The sequence below is a fragment of the Onychostruthus taczanowskii genome, unplaced genomic scaffold, assembly GCF_017590055.1.
Source record: "Onychostruthus taczanowskii isolate IOZ18803 unplaced genomic scaffold, ASM1759005v1 scaffold150, whole genome shotgun sequence".
Classification (NCBI taxonomy): domain Eukaryota; kingdom Metazoa; phylum Chordata; class Aves; order Passeriformes; family Passeridae; genus Onychostruthus; species Onychostruthus taczanowskii.
In genome coordinates this window covers 697294-718569 of record NW_024498686.1, presented here as the reverse complement: position 1 = coordinate 718569, position 21276 = coordinate 697294, and the positions used below count along the sequence as shown (strand labels likewise).

Sequence of the window (21276 nt, the reverse complement as noted above, 5' to 3'; positions counted from 1 at the left end):
TTGGAGGGGAAAAAAAAAAGGCAAAATCCTAAGCATTCCTATGTGTTGGTGGTTTATATTGTAGGCTTATCTGTCCTAAACTTAATTGCTGATGGTGATATGTTCTTTGTATTACTTCCTTTTGTTTCTGTGTCCTGACATAGGGGTTTGCCAGCTTGTGAATAAGGTGGAAGAAAACTCAGGGAAAATCAAGGCTTTCAACAGAAATGATGAGGAGTTCCTGGAAGCATTTGTCATCTTTTGTGGCCTGGGGATCCAGAACACACAGATGTACGAGGCTGTAGAAAGAGCCATGGCCAAACAGATGGTGACACTAGAGGTGAGCCCAAATCTAGGTGGTCCTTAATTAGTCCCAAACAGATCCTAATGTTCCCCAGACCCTCTCTGTTCTGCATGTAAGTGCAGCTACTCACAGGGACACTCAACAGAGATTGTTATCCCTCAGGAGAGCAGCATTTGGACTGTTGAGCTGCTCAGGAATTTTCTGCTTGTTTCTGACTCTGCCAGCAGACCCTTTAATTTGGTACTGTGTCCTAACTTTACTCCTGAGATTTAGTGGGGAGCTGGAGGCATCTCTTCCTCTCCATGAGGCTGCATGCTGGCAGCACAGTGGGTGCGTTCTGTTGCGTAGGAAGGGGGAAATGGTTTGGCAGATTAAGGGGCTTCTCTTCTTGTCTGAGGGTTTTTGTGATGATTTTGGCTCAGTCCTTCAGACAAACCAGTGTCAGGAGTAACAGCAGCATTATTGTAGGTTCTCAGCAATTTCCTCAGACTCCATCAAACCACATGAAGATGAACATCATCTGGTCACCATCAGCCTTTGAACTGGTTCCTGTTAAGCTTCACAGCTGAAGAGGGCTTTAGTCTGAGAAACTGAATTACTCAAGGGTGATAACTTGAAGCTGAAAGTGAAGAATGTGTAGACTTTGGATCTCCTAACATCCATTATGTAAACAGAGTGTTTGCAGAGCTCCTAAAATGGGATTATGTGCCCTGTGGCCTCTAAGAGAAACATTACAGTTCTCAAATAAAGCTGTATTAGGTCATGTTAAATAAAAAGCTGATAAAACTATTGTCCAAATCATTTGCTTATATGGTGAATTAGCAGTTCTGTCTCCTACTATGGCCCTTTATAGATACTATAGGAAGTCCTAGCAAGATTATAGGTTAGTGTATTAAATAGGTTTTTTACAAAAAAATAAAACTCTAACATTTTCATGTCATATGTTCTCAATAGTTAAAAATCTGGACTTATTTTTTTAATTTAAAATGGAGGCATTGTCTTTCATACTTGTGTGCCAAGTTTCAGTTAGGGTAAAGCTTTCTTTCATGTCTGAATAAACTCTTGAAAGAATTACTATGGCTATAATGTCAGGCTCATAATAGGAGCTGTTTCTTGTATTATTTGTCTTTGAAATTGGGCCATGAAAACTTTCCAAAGAGAAAATCAGAGTTCTTTGCTCTTTCATAGAAGCTATTTATGTTTTCTTGGCCTAATTATCTCAAGATTCTGTGCTGTGGAAGATTTGTAGAAGATGCAGATATCTCCTCATATGCATTCAGAGAGCTCCCCTAAAACTGGCTTGAGCCCTGCATGAACAGAAGATTTCATCAGCAAATGCAGTAGAATGCTGAAAAATCTGCTCCAGGAAAGGTACCTTGTTACCACATGGCTCTTTTGTTTGTACTAAGGGCTGTGCTTTTCTTCCCACAGGTTCTCTCATACCATGCTTCTGCTGCTGAGGAGGAAACGAGGGAGCTGCAGGTAACAGTGGTAATTGAATTTTTTACTATTACTTTAGAAATACTGCTTTAGTAGAAAAACCCATTGCAGTCCTGTACACAGATGTCATCCCTAAAGGGGCAGAAGCATATGTTCCAGAAATCAAAATGACAGTGGATATCATGCTGATGGGTTTCTGAGCTGAATCACATAAAAGGGAAAGATTACACTGTCTACAATGAGAGAAAAACCTGGCCAGAGCACTGTGAGACCCAGACCTGTGCTGGCTGATTTTTTCTCAGGAGTTTGACAGTCACTGGTGCAATGTCAGTATCACACTCATAATGATGAAGTATTCCAGAAGCAAAACTTGAGAACTCTCCATTCTGCAGCTAAGTCTGAATGCTGTATATCTTACTGCTTTGGTACCTTTCAAACATCCCAAGTATGGCTGCAGCTTTTTTGCCTTACATATAAATTCTGTATTGAATTTTTAATGCAATGATTTAAATTTTTTATAGTTGCTTTTCTGTGCAGTGTCCTGTTCTGCTCATGTTTAATTCTGTGTTTAGAAGCCACTGCCTAAGGAATAACTACAGCTAGGATTTCAAGTGCATTTCTAAGCACAGCATGTGCTTAGTTTCTGCAAGCCTTCAGCTGCTATTCCAAGGAAATAGCATCACCCCTGCTGCACAAAAACAAACAGGAGGGATGGAGAGGAAGGAAGGCATAGGGACTATGAGCTGGGTAGAATGGGACTGGTCTGGCCAAGCGACACAGCAAGGTGTGGGGAAAAAGGATATTTTTTATAATGGTGTCACTTGGAATTTTGAACCTCAGTCCTACCACACTGCTGCTCATCAATAAAGAGCCATGACAAGACCAGAGTGCAATTCTTCTCCTAAGGTTTCTCCTCAGGGCTTGTGATGAAATCTTTGTGGTTCCACCATTACTGCTCAATAAAACAGTGCCACAGCAAACCTAAAACTGGGCCAGTGTCCTCTGGCACGTCTTAACTGTCCACAGCTTCCTAGCACAGTCCTGGCCTGTGTCAGCCACCACTCTCTAAGGTGATACCAGAGCACAAGCACAGGCCTTTTACTTGCACTCATAAAATTTTGATTTTAGTTTTTATTTTTTGCACTCATATTGTCATATAAATATGGCCAAAACAGTTAGAATTTTTTTCTGGATATACCTTTTGCTTCTAAATAATCTGAAAATACTTATCAGGCAGTTGGACTAGAAGATGTTTGTAGGGCTCTTCCAACTGGCACTATTCTAGTCTATTATCTGCCTTATGGAATAGGCTGCAGTCAAATTTTTTTTTTACTTTAATCATCACTTCCAAATGCTACAGAACTGTCCTATTACATCAGTCACCTCCTTTGAGCCTGTGTACTGTCTACAACCTGTGTTTTATCATCCAAAGCAGATGAAAGTAAGCAAAACTCTTTATAGTTGCCACACAGTGGTCCCGTGTTTTCCAGAACCTTCTTTTTGTTGCCGATGTATTTACAGAAACCATAGCTCAATAAATTGAAATTAAAATAGCTGATGAACTTTTGTGCTGTAAAATAGGAGGCAGAAGGCTCTAGTGGCTTCATTAAGTGAAAAAGGAAATAGCTAATCTGGTTAAACAACATCATAAACAGCTATAGAGTGCACGGGTTTTATATTTCAGCTGAAATGAAACTTACTGTTGTGGCTGTAAAAGGTAGGAGATCAAGGAAGGGAAAGATAAATTATGAATGAAGTGAGGCGTGAGGTGTTCTTTTGAGCTCGTTCTGTGTCCTTGCAGCCCCTTTCGTGATGAAATCCCAGCCTGCAGTTGCAGTTTTTCAAAATTATGTCAGCGGCTTTGCTGAACAGTTGCATTATTTACCACCCAACATGCAAGCCTTTCATGTGTTCACAGCTGAAATCCCACATGAATCCAGCCAGGGACACAAAATTACTGGCAGAAGAAATGTGCAAGAAGAGTGCATTTTTGCCCTATGTCAATACTCTTTTTCATAATCTTCTGTGACTTCCTGATTCTGACACACGAGAGAGGACAGTGAACTGATATGGAACACAGGCTGGCAGCCATAATTCTGTGGGTTTGCATGTTCATGTACTAAGGTTGTAGATGATGACAAATGCTTCCTTTTCAGTTCCTCAGCCTTCTGGGACACAGCTGCCTACACTGGAGAAATGTTTTCCCCTAGAATTACAAAGAGGAAGACAAACACAAAGGTTTATTTCCTTCACCATTTCAGATTTACCTGATTTTCTCTGGACCACACTCATATTGAAGAGAAACAGCTCTAAAGCAGTAGCACTGAGAACCCCACCTTTTATTCTACTGCAGAAAATTTTACTAAATTTTGTTCTATAGTATAAGACTTGGCATTTTTTTTTGTTAGTATGTGAGTTAATATAAAACTTAGCATAACTCAACACTGGTATTTTGAAGGGCAACCAATATAAATACTCAGTATTTTATAACTAGAAAAGGGATGTAATATATGGAGATATTACTGACAATTAAAAACTCAGATTTAAAAACATATAGGATGGAGGGTGTATTGTGTACCCTGTAATTTCAAATTTCACATTGAAGGTTTATGGTTGTATATTCACCTGATCACAGGTGAACTCTAATTTTTCAGGTTTCTAGCCCCAAGGAAGCTCTGCCTGTGGACATGCTCTGACTTCCATCATGCTGAATGTTGATTCTGTTAGCAAATCTGTTTTACTGACATCTTTCCTCACTGTTTTTAGAAAAATGCCAACAGTTACGGATTTTGCTCCCTGCATATCCATAAAAACAAACACATAACTCTACTGCCTTATTTTCTCCTTCTCCCAGTTTCATCAATACTTTTGGTAACAATTTGCCTTGGGTGATTTAGATAACCAGACTGACCAGGTAATTCTACCCTTGTTCTCTTGTCTATGGAAAAGTGCTTGCTAAATCCGAGGTAATAAGGTAGTGTTAAACAAGAGAGGTATGGGGAAGTAAATGAGAAGCAATCATCAGTTTTCAGTATCACATGAAGGTAAAACTGAATGTCTCTTTTTAGTCTGTTGAAAAAGCAGATATTTGTTCTACTCTCTCTGCCCTAGTGCTTAGCTGTGCTCTCTCATTCTTCTCCAGGCTGCTGTAGTGCCATCTGCACAAACTCTCAACCTGACTGACTTCTACTTCAGTGACTTTGAGCTGTCAGACTTTGAAACAACACTGTGCACAATTCGAATGTTCACAGACCTCAATCTGGTGCAAAATTTCCAAATGAAACACGAGGTATGGTTGCTGCCAAATACTGCCCCACAGAAAGAGACAGTTTAATAATTAAGAATTCAGAGCAGTGAGATGATCTCACAGTAAACAGAATTGGACATCTGTATTAAGGAGTAATTAACAAACTAGGAAGTGATATGAAGAATTGGGGTCTGTCCTCAGTTTCGTTCTACTGGAGGATTAATAATTTTACAGTCTATGATTAATGGACTGGAAAACAGAATACTGAGGAGGGAGAGGATAACAACTTCTCAGGAGGTGAAAAACTCCTACAAAGAGGAGAATAACATTGTTCACTATGTCCATATGAGGTAGTAATCATCTTAGTCTTTCCCTACAAAATAATAAATTAGAGATTAGGAGGAACTTTGTGGTTGTGGAGACAGTAAAGACTGAAGCAGATTATAATTATGATGGGCTGTGGGAATTTCCCTGAAGGTTTTTACCAATACAAGAAATGATCAAGACAGGTAAATAGAAATTCTCTTCAGCCTCTTCCACTCAGTGCACACAACATCTATTTGTAGAAACCTTCATTTTTAAATACCTTATTTTTGCTTTATAACCTTTTCAACAAAACCATCAAAACTTGTATCAAAATGTGAGATTGATTTGTAGGGTTTCATAGGCAAACACATTTGTTAAAGAAAGCATGTATTTACTGTCTAGATCAGCACTTTATAGACCAGTTTAGACTAGTAGTGTCCAAGGGCCAAAAGTGCTGTATTACCTAATCTGATCTCTTGAATATCCTAGTACTTAGCTTCACCTCTGTAGTAAGGTGAACAACCTTAAGGAATATGTTCCAATATCCAATTACTACTTGACCTTCATACCTGTCACTTTCTTACAAAAAAAAAGGTAGGAAAAAAGTGTGTGTGTATATATATATATGTATATATGTGTGTGTATATATATATAAAAAATTTTATAACCCACAATTTCTAATACAGTTAAGTAAAACATCCAGGGCATACTTTCCTCCTGCATAAAAAATAAACTGCCCTGCAATGTAGTAATTTTTCTATCATACTTAGTTGCTTTCCAAAGTCCAATTCTGCTTGGATTTTGACAAGCTGATAGGAGAGAAAAGCTGCCTGTTCATTTTCAAAACTGGTCTTAAGAGGATTTGATAACTAAATAAACTTTCTTTATCAAATATGTCATCATAAACAAGGATTTTTTCTCCCAGGTATCTTAATATACATCAGTTTCTGAATTAACAGCAGTGCTTCTGACATTAATGTTTAGGCCTTAGCAATAAAATCCCAAACCCACAAGTGTTGCACACTCAATTAGGAGCTGTACTAGTGGATGTAAGCCTGTTCTTATCCATGTTCACGGTTACAAGTGTGTTACATTTGAACTTGAAATTGAGTTAAATGGACTTTTTTTTTCAGTCAGAGTTTCCAAGTGGGAGTAAGAAAGTTTTGAATGTATTAGAAATCTGTTCTTTCTTAAAGGTTCTCTGCAGATGGATTTTAAGTGTGAAGAAAAACTATCGGAAAAACGTTGCTTATCACAATTGGAGACATGCCTTCAATACAGCACAGTGCATGTTTGCTGCTCTGAAATCTGGGAAAATTCAGGTACAATTCCAGTTCCTCTATTAAAGCAAATTCTCTAATGATGCACAGCTCTGATCTGATTGTCATGTCAGTAAGATGTTCATTATTCCATGGTATTGCCAGTGGAATTTTCTGCTGAAGACTTCTGGCTATGAGGGCTTTGTGAAACTGCTGCTGTGGTTTTCAGTTCCCTGTTTGAGTTAAATCCTCTGGAAGTGGTTATCAGGATGTTCCCAACAGGAATATCTCAAATAAGGCATGTACATGGTTAGGTCCTTTTTTGAAGTTAATACGTATGCTACAAGCAAGTCAAAAAAGTGGAGAAAAAGAGGCTGACCCATTTTCAGGATGTTTCCTTAAAATTTTTAACAGGAATTTTTTAAGTTCAAATGCAGAGCCAAGTACAGCTTTAGATATGCAAAAACATAAAAACATAGAAATAAATATTTAAATGTTTGTTCCAAAGCTTTTGAACACATTTTCAACCTTTCACTTAAAAAGACACCTAATAATTTAAAAAAAAGCAACCTAATCATTCTGACTACAGCTAGATGATCCTCTAAATAAACAAAAATACTGATTCTAAATTCTTCCAAAATATGTTTTTAGGTTTTGGTTTTATATTATTGTAGGAAATAGAACGTTTCTGTTCATTCTGAATAAACATGGTTTTTAAACGTTTGTAGGCCAAAACCCCATACCAATGAGGAAGAGGCATTTCTTTCTCTACAGACTTTATCTCACTAATGAAAATGACAAAAGGCACTGAAAAAGACCAAGGCAAGGACATCCATCTTCCTTCCCTGTTGGAATGGACATGGTAGTTTTGCTCTGCGTGCGGTCGAGCTATCTCTGATGATCCTGATAGTTTGCCTGCTATTTTTGGAATCCTGACAGTCTCCACTGCAATTTCCATAAATTGTTTATTCTTAACTACACTGGTTTCACTCCCTGCTGATTCTCATGTCCTAGATTCTGGAGTCTGAACAGCATTGAACATAACTCAATTTTTTATCTAGTTTGAGGGGAAAGGCAAGCAAGCGTTGGGAGATGCATCTTCCTAGCAGACACATAAAATCAATCATTTCCGAACTGAGTTGTCTTTTGACTAAGAGCAGGTCTCGTTATTCAGAAAGTAGATGTAAAACACGTCGTAGTAAATAAATCCACAACTCACTTCTGGCATTACTTTTTGCATACAGAGCAAACTGACTGATTTAGAAACGCTGGCTTTGCTAATAGCAACTCTGAGCCATGATCTGGATCACAGGGGTGTGAACAACTCTTACATACAAAGGTAAGTGGGTCTGAGAGAAGTTAAATAAAAAGAAGTGAGTGAACAAACACAAGCACAGAGCTAAATTAGATACACCCTGACTGTTTTGATTGGGGACTGTGCAAAGGAGCAGGCTTCCACAAAGCAGAAATTGTAAGAACAGGCAGAACCATTCACGAGTCCAAAGATGCAGATGCACAGCCTCAGTTCTGACTGATGGCAGACTAAGTGAACCCTTTGCTGCGCAGGGACAATTTTTTCCTGCTCCTAAAGTGCCCCTCCCCAATTTCCCATCAAGTGACAGCAAAAGGCTGCAGTGTCCAAGGGACAGCATGTAAGAAACATGCAGCTTTTCAGATCACTGCCTGCCCAACCCAGCTGTTCCCTTCTTGTCCGGGCCAACACAGCACTGAGGTCTGCACCCCTCTGGAACAGAAGTGTCTCCCCAGTGTTTTGAACTCAGATTGTTTTACTCTTGGTTTAGTGACGTTTTTCCAGAATTCTAATATTCTATAATTCTAATAATAAGTTACATAGTTATAATCACATTAAAAATGTACAGTTCTTTTGCATTGATTGTGGGTTATCTGTACTCTTTAACTTTGATCCAATCTGGAATTACAGAAAGACCTTTACAATACGAAAAGGCAAAATATATTTAAAGCATGGAAAAAATACTTTTACAAAACAAAACATTTTGGTTGAAGTTATCAAAATGAAATATCAGAACAAGTCTAAAATTTTCCCCATATTTTAATTTTTAACTAAAGGTACTGGGTTTTTTAGAATTTATTAGTAGTTTGAAATCTGCCCAATAGAGTGAATTTGGTATCACTTCAAATAACATACGAGTCTTCAGTTGATGTCAAGTGTGGCTTAATGTCATTCCTGTGATATGGCAGTGTGTCCTGGTCTGACCAGAGATGGGCCAAAGATACCCAGAAATGTGCATCTTCTTCTGGCAGAGCTGGAGAATGGTTTTGAAGTGACCTGTGAAGAAGTGATCTGCTGTTCTCGCTATGTGTAAAGTAAGATAGTAGGGGAGGAAAAACTTGTTTAAGATACAAAATACTGAAAGGCAGAAAAAAAGTAAGCTGAAGCAGAGCTGCATTTCAGATTTATGTGTTTGGAGTAACACTGACTGATGTGTAAAGAAAAGAAACTAAACTCCACAGCATGAGAAGAGTGATCTTTTTCTAGCTTGGTAATAGAGGATTCCAGCAGTAACTATAGCCTCACAGCAACTGGAACCAGTTAGCTATTTTTTGCTTTATTTATTTAAAAATAAATTTCCTGGAAGACATCTGGAGATGCGTCATCTCCTCTCAAAAATGTCCTGGGAAAGTGTCATAGACAGCAAAATCTAACAATTACACATGTTGTAAAGCTGAGATGGCTATAGCTTAATAATTCCTTTCTCAATAGAAAGTTCCATTGATTTCTTTTTTTCAACCTAAATACAAAAGTTATTTCTAGGAACAGATTCCTTTTGTTTTTTCCTTTGAAGAAGGGAGGGTGGATATTCAGTGTATGATTCTTCTCTTAAGCAGCAGGGTTTCAAAAATTGAAATGGTCCTGGCAGTAGAAGTTACAGAAAGGGAACTGCTTGAAGGCCTTTTGGTAGTTATGCAGGGGGGGGTTATTTTCTTTTTGCTCCAACCCCACATGCAAAGTAGGAAGCACAGAAAGCTGCATAACCAAACCCTTGTGCTCAGAAAGGCACAGTGCCCTTTGGCCTGGAGTGGGGGTTTGACAGAAGAGCCACTACAGAAGTTGGACCTGAATTTATTTCCAGCCCCAGTCAGAGTCTGTGAGTACTAAGCAAGCTCTAGTTTGGAGCAATACTTGGGAAGATAACATAAGAGATTTCTCACATATTTCTCTCTCCAGTCAGGATGAACTCTGGGACACACAATATGCATCCCTCTTCATTCAATGGGAATTTCACCCAGCATGTGCTGGCACCATCCTGTGGTTTGTTTCCTTACAGAAACACACGAGTACATTTGCTCTACACCCCTTTCATGGTGGTCTCAGAGGAGGTGCTGGGCAGCCAGCCCATATTCCTCAGGGGTTTGCATCCTTTAATCTTCCCTTCTGGGTTTTTGTTTGTCTTTCCATCTTTCTCTCCACATTTTTGTGCTTCTTAAATCCCCAGAGTCTCCTCTTATAACTTTATTTGAGCCTCTGTGCACTCACTCACACAGAGACCAATCCTGCAGCCACTAAGTCTTGTGAATGGTCTTTAACCATATAGAAAATCTATGGAATTATATGCTAAAAGAGCTACTGACAAGATTAAACATTTGTAGGTCAGATTATAATTAGAGTAATAGATCCAGGATCATCAGCAAAATAGACCTCCAAAAAAATTCCAGATTTAGTTGAAGAGATTACATGAGCAATGTGGGATCAGGGGTTGAAAATTAAGACAGAGCAGCAAAAACCAAGAACTGTATTATGCAACAAGGAACAGGGAGAAAGTGGGAATCGCGAAGAGAAGAGACATTTCTCCATTTTGACTAAAGCTACTCAAACAGCAAATTCTCTTTTCCAGACTAAGATACTTTTAAGTTTTGCACTAAGGTATTTTTAAGTTCTGTACCTACACAATTGGTTTCCTGCTATTTTTCACTGCCTTTAGTACAATCAACATCACTGCTAGCCTCTAAGCAGTTTGCCTTTTGGATTTTACCCTGGGCAAAGAGTAGGTTACAATGTTGCAGTAGTTTGGTCATGACAATAGTGGTGATGAAACATCAATACAGTTACTAACACAAGGAAATTACATGATCAACTTTTTGGGCCCAGCACCATATTGCACTGAGGTCAGCAGGAATTTTTCCATTGATATCAGTGGGTTTCCTATTAGGTTTGCATTATTACTTAGAAGCTCAGCAGCTGAGCTGACTAAATATGCCAGACGGGTTAAGAACATTTGGTTTAAGAATATTTAAGAACATGTTGCAGAAACAAAAACTGCCTCCTAAACTGTGCTTGTGAATGAACTCTTCGTGTTACCTTTGCTTTCTATAAAGGAACTTCACTATGTAACCTTGTATTACATTGTCACTCCTTGCACGCAGCTGGTCTCTACAGGTAGAGAAGGCAGAACACCAGAGCTGTCAGTACTCTGACAAAGGAACAGCATTATCTTTTTATCCATGTTCCTACAAAGAGGATGTTAAAAGGGAAGTTATTTTTGGATCACTAATATGTTTGTCTAACTTGATTTCTCTGTCTTTTTCCTCCTCAGAAGCGAACATCCACTGGCTCAGCTATACTGCCACTCGATCATGGAGCATCATCATTTTGATCAATGCCTTATGATCCTGAATAGTCCAGTGAGTGCCACATTCCTGTGTACGAAAGAAACTGTTTTACTTTCTATTTTTAGCTTCTGTTCTCCTTATATGTTCTTAAGTGCTCTTTATTCCTTTTTGGGTAAAGAAAGTAAATGTAGCCAACATGGATATCACAGCTCTGTTGCTGACTGCCACCAAAGCCTTCCAAGTGCTGCCTGATAAGGGAAGCCTCACTAACATCCTTCTGAGTACCTGCTTCCTTGGACCAAAGGAAACAGAAGGCTTTGTGCCATTTTCACGACCTCTTAATAACCACCAAACAAACCCCAGTCCTTCCTCTCATTTCAAAAACATTCTAGCCTACACATACACAAAGCAGCCCTGAAGAGACCAAACCAAACACTGCTTGTGTTGACATTCCAAAGTGAAGCCAAACCTAAGTTTAGTAAATATGCAAATAAAACTACATTCTTCTTGTTTGATACTATTAACTAATGCTCAAGACCAGTTATTCAGCATTCACAATCCTTCCAAAGGACTGCTCCTTTTGTGCCACCGGTTGTGGTACTTCTGGCATCCTTTGTATTGTAGTGATCCTTTCCTATTCAGGTAGGCAATTATGGAAAAGCAATTGAGGTGAGTTCCATTTCACCTGCTCTGTAGTGCTTTGGTTTAGTAGGGGGCTGCTGAGTTCATACTTTTATTTAATAACTTGTTATTTATGCTACTTCATAAAAGGAAAATATTTTCATTTACTTGAGGTATATGGGAACGTATGGGAATCTGTTATAATTCCTCTGCTTCAGGGAGGGGAAGGATGGAAAGAGAAGCTGTGATACAGCCAGTGACAAGTTTAATTTTAGTGAATGAAATGTACTTGAAGGCTTTGATGTTGCTCTGCTTGCAGTTTTGTTTTGTAATAGTCAGTGATATTGTTGTTGCTGTGCGGCTTTCTGCCATTTCTCGGGAAGACTGGAAGTTTTATTTTTAAACTGGGGAATCTGCAAGAGGAAGGAGGGTAAAAGAATGACCTCAGATATCAGCAAGAAACTTGTAATGATTTGGTGACTTAGAGACAAGCAAACTGGTGTGCTGTTGCTCATTTTACTGATAGCACTGTTTTTGGCTGTTTTTGTAAAGGGAAATCAGATTCTCAGCAGCCTTTCCATTGAAGAATATAAGGCTACACTGAAAATGATAAAACAAGCTATTCTTGCCACAGACTTGGCACTATACATCAAGTAAGTCAGAAGAAACTTTGGCTGAATAATCACTGCTGGATATTAGCATCATGTCAGCATCCTGAAATCTTTTTTTTTTTTAACTTCTTTTTAAGGAGGAGAGGAGAATTTTTTGAACTTCTAAGGAAGAAGCAGTTTAATTGGGAAGATCCCTCACAAAAGGAGCTATTTCTGTAAGTAAAAGCAGAATAATAAAGAAATCAGTTCACATTACTGGGTACCCAATTTCCCATGTCATGTTGCTGTGAACTCCATTAAACCCAGCAGGTCTTTGTGCTCTGGGCCCGTACAAGCTGCCATTCTCACACAGATCACTGAACTGCCTGGGTCTGAACTACTAAGTGTCAACCTGTATAAGAAATTTTGTTAAATAGTATGTGGAGTTTCATTTGCTTTAATTTCACTTGGTTTTCTGACTTGATGTTCCTTGAAATTCTATATTCTATTTTACTAGTCACTGGACTTGGTGGCTACATACATTTCATGTATAGTAATTTATCCCTTTCTTTCTGTTTGTTCTGCAGAGCAATGCTGATGACTGCTTGTGACTTATCAGCCATAACCAAACCATGGCCAGTTCAGCAACGGGTATGTGTTGAATTTTTAAAATAGCCTAAATGCAAACTGCATTGAAGTTTGTTTCCTCCACCCAGTCCTTACTGCAAAGGCAGTGGTGGAATGCTGAGCTGGAGTCTCACAATGTGTGTGGGGGGCTAATATGATATATCCCAAGGAGAGACAGGAACCACTCTTGTTTGTAGGTAGCAAGCAAACTTTTAGAGCTCTCAATGAGTGAACTCTCTTACAGATTGCTGAGCTTGTGGCTACTGAGTTCTTTGATCAAGGAGATAAAGAGCGGAAGGAACTCAACATAGAACCCACGGTAAGTGGCAGAATCGCCTCTTGCCAAATGTCTTATGGAAACAGCACTTAAAATTTCTCCCACTGACCACACTATAGGACCAGCTCCTTCCCTGGCATCCTAGAAGCCAGTTTTGTTCTATGGTTCCAAAACACCAATAGTGAGTCATTATCTCTGAACGAGAAAAACAGTGTTATTTCCTTTAAGTCAGTATTACTAAGTGGGCTAGAAAATACATTCCTAAATTGGTACCTATATGCAGCTATCCAAACCCAGTAAATTTGCCTGATTGTTTGGGCTCTGTCAATCTAAAGCCAGACTCCTGAGGGAAGTCATGCAGTCCAATTCCCTTCATTGCAACACCTGATACCTCACTGTGCTGAGCTTGCTGTGCTGTTTAAGGTGCTGCTTTTTAATTCCAGACTCTTTGGTTTTGGTTGGGTTTTTTATTTAAAGCATTTAAACACAGAGCTTGTTTACTTATTATCTGCAGGATCTAATGAACAGAGAGAAGAAAAACAAAATTCCCAGCATGCAGGTTGGATTCATAGATGCTGTTTGTTTGCAGCTGTATGAGGTATGGTGCATAAGGAAGAACAGCAAATATCTGAAACCAGAGCCACTCACTGGTAGATATGGATTTACAATTAGAATAAAAATCAAATTAAAAACTAGCCCCTTAGCTAGAAAATATTCTTTTATTTTGTATTACATATGGTTCATTATTCTATTGAAGAAATTATTATTTTAGTATTTATAATTAGTTGTATATTTGTCTGATTAATATGTTTTGTCACAATTTTTTTAAACCTAGTTAAAATGCTGTTCAATTGATGTTATGTCCTTGGGTTATAGTCTGGATTATCAGGGAAAGCCACAAAACTCATGCTTTGACCTCTAGGGAAAGAATGGTATTCAGGTAGTGCATTGATAGAAAATGTTTAAAATTTTTAAAGAATTCAGAATTCATTATACAAAAGGTGATGTATAGGAAATTGACCCAATTTTAACACTTCCCATCCCATTCTTTTCCTTCTCTGTCATCACACACCTAAGCATTACATGAGATAATTCACTGAAATGCTTTTTTGTCCTGGTCACAAACTGTATGAGAAGCTGCTTGGTGAAATACAGTGTGAAAAACAACATAATGATTTCTGGGTTTTTTTAAGCCAGTACAACATTGGAGTGAAAGTCTGTTTATTTGAACTGTACCAAGTATTTTACAGAAACCAAGGTGAGAAAAAGGAAGGAGATGAACAGAAAACTGAATCCTTAGGAACCTTCCAGTGGAAGGAACAGGATGATTACTTGAATTTTTCCCTCTGACACAATTAGCTTTTCTGAAAAGAATGCACATTCACCAGTTCAAAGGAAACAGGGATGGAGAAAGGGAGCTACTAGCTGCTGTCCCTGAAAATCAAGTGCTTCTGTGCTGTAGAAACTGTCAGGAAAATAAAGCAGCCTGTGCATTGAAGCCTCAGAAAACTGTCTCCAGTAGGAGGCAGGTCACTGAAAGAAGAGTGTCTCTGCAAAGATACAGATTGGACAAACAGAAAACTTTACCAGAATGCCTGAGCAGACTTGAATGCCCACAGTTCTAGAGCCTGAACATCTATACCTCTTCTGTTAGGGGGGAGCTTTACCTTTCTATTTATGAAAAGACCAGAAAAACTGGAATTATTTACTTTGAAACATGCACTGCTGCTTATATCTACAGTTACCAAGTGATCCTAGTCCAAATGGTACTCAGCTCTTGTGTTAGCTAACCAGCGCATTTAATGATCTACAAGTCTTCCCCTAAGTTCAGAAATCTGAAAAAAATTTGAGAGCTGTGTTTCATTCTCCATTTTTAAATTAAAAATGAAATGCAATTTGTTTTCAGTGTTCTCAATTTGTTTCAGGCGCTAACACATGTGTCAGAGGCCTGCTCCCCTTTGCTGGATGGCTGCAGAAAAAACAGGCAGAAATGGCAAGCCTTGGCTGAGCAGCAAGAGAACCTGATCAATGGAGAAAGCAACCAAGGCAAACGGAACTGACGTGCTGATTTCACCACCATAAGCTCAAGTTCACGTAGGAGACACAGTAATAGGGGAGTATTGCATTTTGCTAAACACTGTATGAATTTGGCTTATGTTTTGCCACTGCTGTATTATTTTTTCCACATTTCAAGATTTAGCATGACTGTGTAGATGCCAAGATTATCTGAAGACAATATGTTTCTCTTATCAACATCTGACTGAGATGGAAGAAGACCTGCGGGGTGGTTTTTGCTATCCCAGCCCACAAGAAGGTACTGGTGCAGGCACTGACTGTGCCCTAGAGCCTGTTGCTTTACAGATGTACATAGTTGTTTAGTGATCATGTTGTGGCCAGTATCAGAAAGACTACTGCATTTTGCACCTTTTCTCTCCCTCCTCCCATTTTGCTGTGTTATAAAAGTATTGAGCCGTCTTGCCTGTTCTCTTTCCAGAGGTTCAGAGGAAAGACTGGGACTCACTGTGGGGAGCCTATTCCTAATAAACTATTGCTAACCTCTCTCAGAAAGCGGAACTGGGCTCTGAGGTGAAAAACCCTGAAGTCTGTGCACCCAATAGAGTTTGGGTTTTTTCCACATTAGATGGATGTCTTAGCAAATGTGTTATTCCAGCTGAAGAAATGTCTAAGACCCCTGTGAATTACTAGGCAATGGGAGTCTCATGAGTTCTGCAGTAGAGGTGTCTGAGCTCTCCACGCGCAACGGAAACTGCTTGAGACCAATGAAATGTCCCAACATAACTGACAGGATCCCATGGAACAACAGCTCCCATAGAAAGCTGCCAGAAGCACTCAGAGAAATGGAAACAAAACAGGATTGGTTTTGTATGCTGGTTTTAACCTCATTTGGAAGTTGATTTTAACATTGTCTAACCAACAGACTGGATCACAGGCAGAAGAGAATGACTGCAAGAGCAAGAGGTGAAAAGCTGAATCAGAATGATGCAGGAAGGGCACACTCCTGGTGGCCACCAATGACTGATTCTTCAGACCAGTGTTACTAGGAAATGGCTATGACCACTCTGAAGAAAGTTTTATGTTACTATCTTGACATTAGTTAAAAATGATTAATCATAGTGTCTTGAAGAAATAGGAAAAAAATAATACCAAAAGCAAAAATAGCCAAGAGTGTTACAGGGAAATGTCATCTGTATGTGAGGCATTAATGTTCTGTAAAGTAAGAAATCAATTAACTTGCACTATAAAAAGAGAAATTGATGTATTATTTAAGTGAAGATAATTAATAAAAATGGTTTTTAATTGGGAAGCAATTAAATAAAATATACACATTGGACAAATCCCAAAAGAGGAATACAAGGAGAATACTACTTCTTAGATGGACAGGATAAGGAGATGAATGCCATGAAGTCTAAAATGCATTAGCAGCACATGCAACTTTGGCTGCACAGAGACACACAAAATATTCCAGTTTTTAAATCTGTAATAATAATTTTTTAGTTAAAATCGGCATTTGGCAAAAGTAGCCCATTTGGCACTGGACTTTGAAGTGTGGGAATTTAATTCTATCACAATAATCCAGGAAATTCTAGTTGGAAACTGCAATAAATTCTTCGTCCCAGGAGATTGTCAAGCCAACTTGTAAGAGCTGGTCTAAAAGGGAAAACTCCCTTTTTATCAATTTCTTCATTTAGATAAACTATGCCAGAAGCTAAGAAAAGATGAAGCAAATGTTTCAAAATGTTTGATGATACTGAGTTAGAGTCAATATTTTTTTAAATGTAAAACAAGGTATTCTGACAGTAGCATTTCTGCCACCCTAAATTATTTGTCACTGATGAAGTCCTATCTCAGACTTCTCTAGTGAGCACCAATAATAAATGGTTGCAACTATGAATTTGAAAACATTTTTCTACAGAAGTATTTCTCCTCATTCTATCCCAACAAATTTAAAAAAATTAAAAAAAAAAAAGGAGGGATTGCAACACTCACTAAGAATTCCAGGACTGCTGTTTTGCAGTACTCCATATGTGTATTTCTGTGCATACACAGTCTGCAGGTGACAGCAGCCTGACCCTGCCAACACAACCCCCCACAAAAAGGTTTTAGGTACTTTTGGATAAATAGAAAACTTTGCTTCAGGATTTGCATAGCCCTTGTATAGTCTTTTCCTTGAGTGCTTGAGATACTGAAATATAATTATTATGCTGATGAGATAAATATTTAATATAAATAGGAATAAAATATATGTATATAAAGGGGTATTCTTGCTATTATGGTTGAGACTAGTAACTCATGGTGACAACACAGCAAATAACTATGATGATATCACAGTGTATTGATGTAACTTTGACATTAATATTCCAGTATTTCTTGGGTATATTGTGTGTTCAGCAAAGCTTTATTATAACTAAATTTATAAACGCTATGAAGGAGTGCTGGATTCATACCTTTGACTTGAAAAAAAGGGCATGATGTTACATTTTTTTAAAGGTTCACTTAAAATGAACAGTTATACAGTATGTGCATATATTTAATTATATATCTGTACACATTTATCCCATAGAGTCTTTTCCACCATAAATGTTGGAACATACATCTAAACATACAGTTCCTAGTAAATAAACATTTAAATATCATAGCACACCTGTATCTGTATATATTTACACAAAACCAAAGCCTTTAAACTACTGGTTTAAGAACTTTAAAAGCATAGAGTACTGTATTTCATGAGATTCAGAGCCTTTACAGAGTGGTTTAACTCCGCCTGAAGGCAAAATCACAGTGTGTCATGGCTTTGTGAGACTCAATTGCAGAAAGTGCTCCTTCCTTTTATAATGTAGACAGGGGACAATATGGGAAAAAAACCCCAAATCCAACTTGGCTACAGCAAGTTTCCTGCATCAAGTTCACTGTCTTCAGACTTCAACCTTTTCAAAGCCAGCTGGTGGATTACAGCTATGCAGCTGTCATTAATTTCATCATGAGCTATATCTCATTATTTCAGTCTGCTCTCAAATACATTACATTGTCTAGCTGTAACAATCAGTGTGGCTTACACAAGAAACCAGCTGAAATGGAGTTTATCACTGTCAGTTCAGCCTTAAATCCATTGAAACCATTGTCACATTTGAGATTTAAATCTCTGGGGACAAGAACTTGTCCCACTAATCCTTAATACTTCTCTCAATGAGGACAACTAAGTTAGTATCCTACTTGATCTCAGATACAAACATGATTTCTTTCAAACTCATTCCACAGCACAGTTTAATGCTTGAAGTACACATTTACTTCTGGATTTGTTCTGAAAAAAATTACTTGTGTTAACACAAAATTACTGATTAATCCTACCTCTTCTAATTCCAACATTGAAGCTCTTGAGCTGTAGGTACTGTTTCTCTTCCAAGAAATTAGCCACACATGCAATAATAGCTGTAGAAGGCCTAGGTTTTCTATTACACCATACAGTTAAAGAAAGTGGGGAGGAAATAATGTAATGCTGACTTTGGAGATGGTGTGACTTTATAATTAGAGGCAGTTTATAGTTAAGAGCAGATTACTCATATCTTCACTGTGCACATATACAAGTGAGCTACTGATAAAAGGAAACAATTAACTTCACTGATGATTAGCTGATTTCTCCTCAGAAGAGAGAACCAAAGCCTCTTTACACACATCACCCCCTGACAATTGTATGCATCTTTTGAATTCCAACCCAATAAATTTTACCTGGTAGAGGTATGAACTGACAAATTCAGGGCACTTAATTAATTCATACGTAAGGTTTGTCAAAATTACCAGGTAACTGATTTTCCAACCCATTATACAGAAAGATAATGAAGAATCAGGCCTAGGCCCTTAAAATTAGAGGAGTGATTCAGCTGCTGTCCCTTTGAGTCAAGCATAAGAACACAGCAAAGACTTTATATGGAAAAATGTTGCATTGCTTGTAGTAAATTCACATGTTTTTAAAGGTTTTTATAAAGACCTCATATTTCAAGCAAATTTATATAGTAGTATTCATTCAGAGTCTTATCTCTGTGATGCTGCAGGTTTTTTCTTCATGTTAAATTACATGCAGTTTACATTCCACAAGGTTTTCAGCTTTATTTCCTAGTTCCCTGCTGTACTTTTTCAGGGGCTTGCACTAATTTAAAACATAAGCTTGAACAGCAGAATAAGTTTGGCCAGAGTATGGTAAATAATGAGGGCTGAGTTTTTTGCTTTGGACTTTGACAGGAAGAAGAAACATCACAGAATCTGTCCTGGTAATTAGTGACACTCACTAAATGCAGCAAATTGTGATAGCAGGATATTTCATCTTGGTCATTGCGAGGTGAATGGAAACTGCATGGGAAAGTTTCTCCTCTACATAAGGAAGGTTGTTTTCATAGAGAAGCTAAAATCTGAGTACCAGTGTTTGTAAATGTGTATTTATGTGACAATGCTCTGTAATTGCTGGTTCCCACTGACTCCCACAGCACGAGTTTGGCATGCCAGGGCCTCACGCATGCTCAGATGCCCACCTGAAGTCAATATTGTGATTCCCATTTACCTCAGGGGAGCTGGGTTGTGCTGTATAGAAAGTGAAAGAATGGGTCAAATCCATCTTTTCTTACCTGTAAAGAGGGACCAAGCCCTTATCCTTGGTGACAGCTGCCTCGCCTGCTCTTTGCTGGTTCAGCTATTCCCACCGATGCCCAAGGATGTACCTTACAGATGTAACTGAAGTTAGAATTTGAGTCCTCTTTGTATTCACATGGCAGACACCTGCATGTGTCTCTTAAAGAATGTAGTTTGAAATGCACTGTAAATAGTTTTAACATACATTCCTATTATAGTTTAATAAAAACCTTAATCACAGTCACTAGTCACTGAGTTTGTCCATTTGTATTCTTCTATCTTTTAAAAATACCTGAACAAATATATAGTTTCTGGGCACAGTATTTTTGTACTAGGTTAAGGGGTTTCTCTGTATATTATGTTTTTGCCTTTAAACAGTATTAAAGTCTTCTGAATGTCATGTGTTCTGTCTTGCTTCTGTCCTATGACTTCTTAGAATAAAGCTAGTTACATTACTTAAGAGAATCATTAGCCCTACTTACCATACAGCTGCTAGAGAACATAAGGGTCAGCTTATTTTATTTGGTCAGATTGCTGCTTATTACTTATTTCTTCATTCTTCTCTTTGTACAGTTTTCATGCTTTTTGAAATAAAAAGGATGATGTAAAAGTTTACTGTTTGTTATTATTAATATTATTGAGGTGTAATTTTTAATGCCTGATTCAAATCATTTGCTTCTGTAAATTTGTATTTCATAGTAACTTTTCTAGGTCCTAGAAATCCTGAAGAGAAAAATATCTATTAATATCAAGATACTTCTGAGTACTACTGAGATCAGCCAGCAGTAAAGTAGTTCTTGTTTCAAAACCACAAAAAATAACTCAGTGCCACTGACCACTAGAGAGCACTGGAGCTGCACCTCCTGAGAGCTGTCAGAAGCCAGTTCATTTCTGACAGAAAGCAGAACCAGTAAATACAAGGGTTACACAGATGTATCCTCATCCTCTGCCCCCATAGATCAGTTCCTGGGGGATATCAATTGTAAGAGACGTAGAAATAGTCAGCCCAGTGACTTCAACCAAAATCATGGGAAAAAAAATTTTTCAACAACCAAAGAAACTGCTGATCCTAGAAGTAATTCGGGACCAGTGGGGCTTCTTGGCAATTTCTCTTCTTTGCCTATTAGCTCCTTCACAGCAACACTTCTGGTTTGACTTTTTTTAGCTCTAGGCAAAACCAAGAAGTATGTACACCCCTGACAAACAGCAGGCTCATTCAAGAAGTTATGAAGGGCCAGATTTAGCTCAGCACAAAACACAAGCACTGTTTGCTTGAACCAACTGCATTTATGAGTGCAACTGCACAAGTGCCCGTGCATATCTGCAAACACCAGGTCACCATTTGCTGCTGGGACTACAACCTTTCCATCCCCTCACCAGCCCAGTCATGCTGCTGC

At 38.3% G+C, this 21276-nt stretch overlaps 1 protein-coding gene across 9 annotated transcripts in view; it reads left to right on the top strand.

Annotated features, from left to right (window-relative positions):
- The window catches only part of PDE5A (phosphodiesterase 5A), a 105698-nt gene extending 85213 nt beyond the window's left edge, over positions 1-20485 (top strand). For 8 of the 9 annotated variants that reach the window (XM_041398942.1, XM_041398938.1, XM_041398935.1 and 5 more), the window contains 12 exons: positions 144-319; positions 1715-1774; positions 4866-5012; positions 6473-6598; positions 7780-7874; positions 11110-11197; positions 12299-12399; positions 12495-12572; positions 12924-12987; positions 13208-13282; positions 13755-13838; positions 15166-20485. In XM_041398942.1, coding sequence (XP_041254876.1) covers positions 144-319; positions 1715-1774; positions 4866-5012; positions 6473-6598; positions 7780-7874; positions 11110-11197; positions 12299-12399; positions 12495-12572; positions 12924-12987; positions 13208-13282; positions 13755-13838; positions 15166-15300 — 1229 coding nt within the window. In that variant the 3' untranslated portion in view covers positions 15301-20485. The remainder of the gene's footprint in view (positions 1-143; positions 320-1714; positions 1775-4865; positions 5013-6472; positions 6599-7779; positions 7875-11109; positions 11198-12298; positions 12400-12494; positions 12573-12923; positions 12988-13207; positions 13283-13754; positions 13839-15165) is intronic. The other variant, XM_041398936.1, reaches the window with a different exon arrangement.
- The last annotated feature ends 791 nt before the right edge of the window (positions 20486-21276 follow it).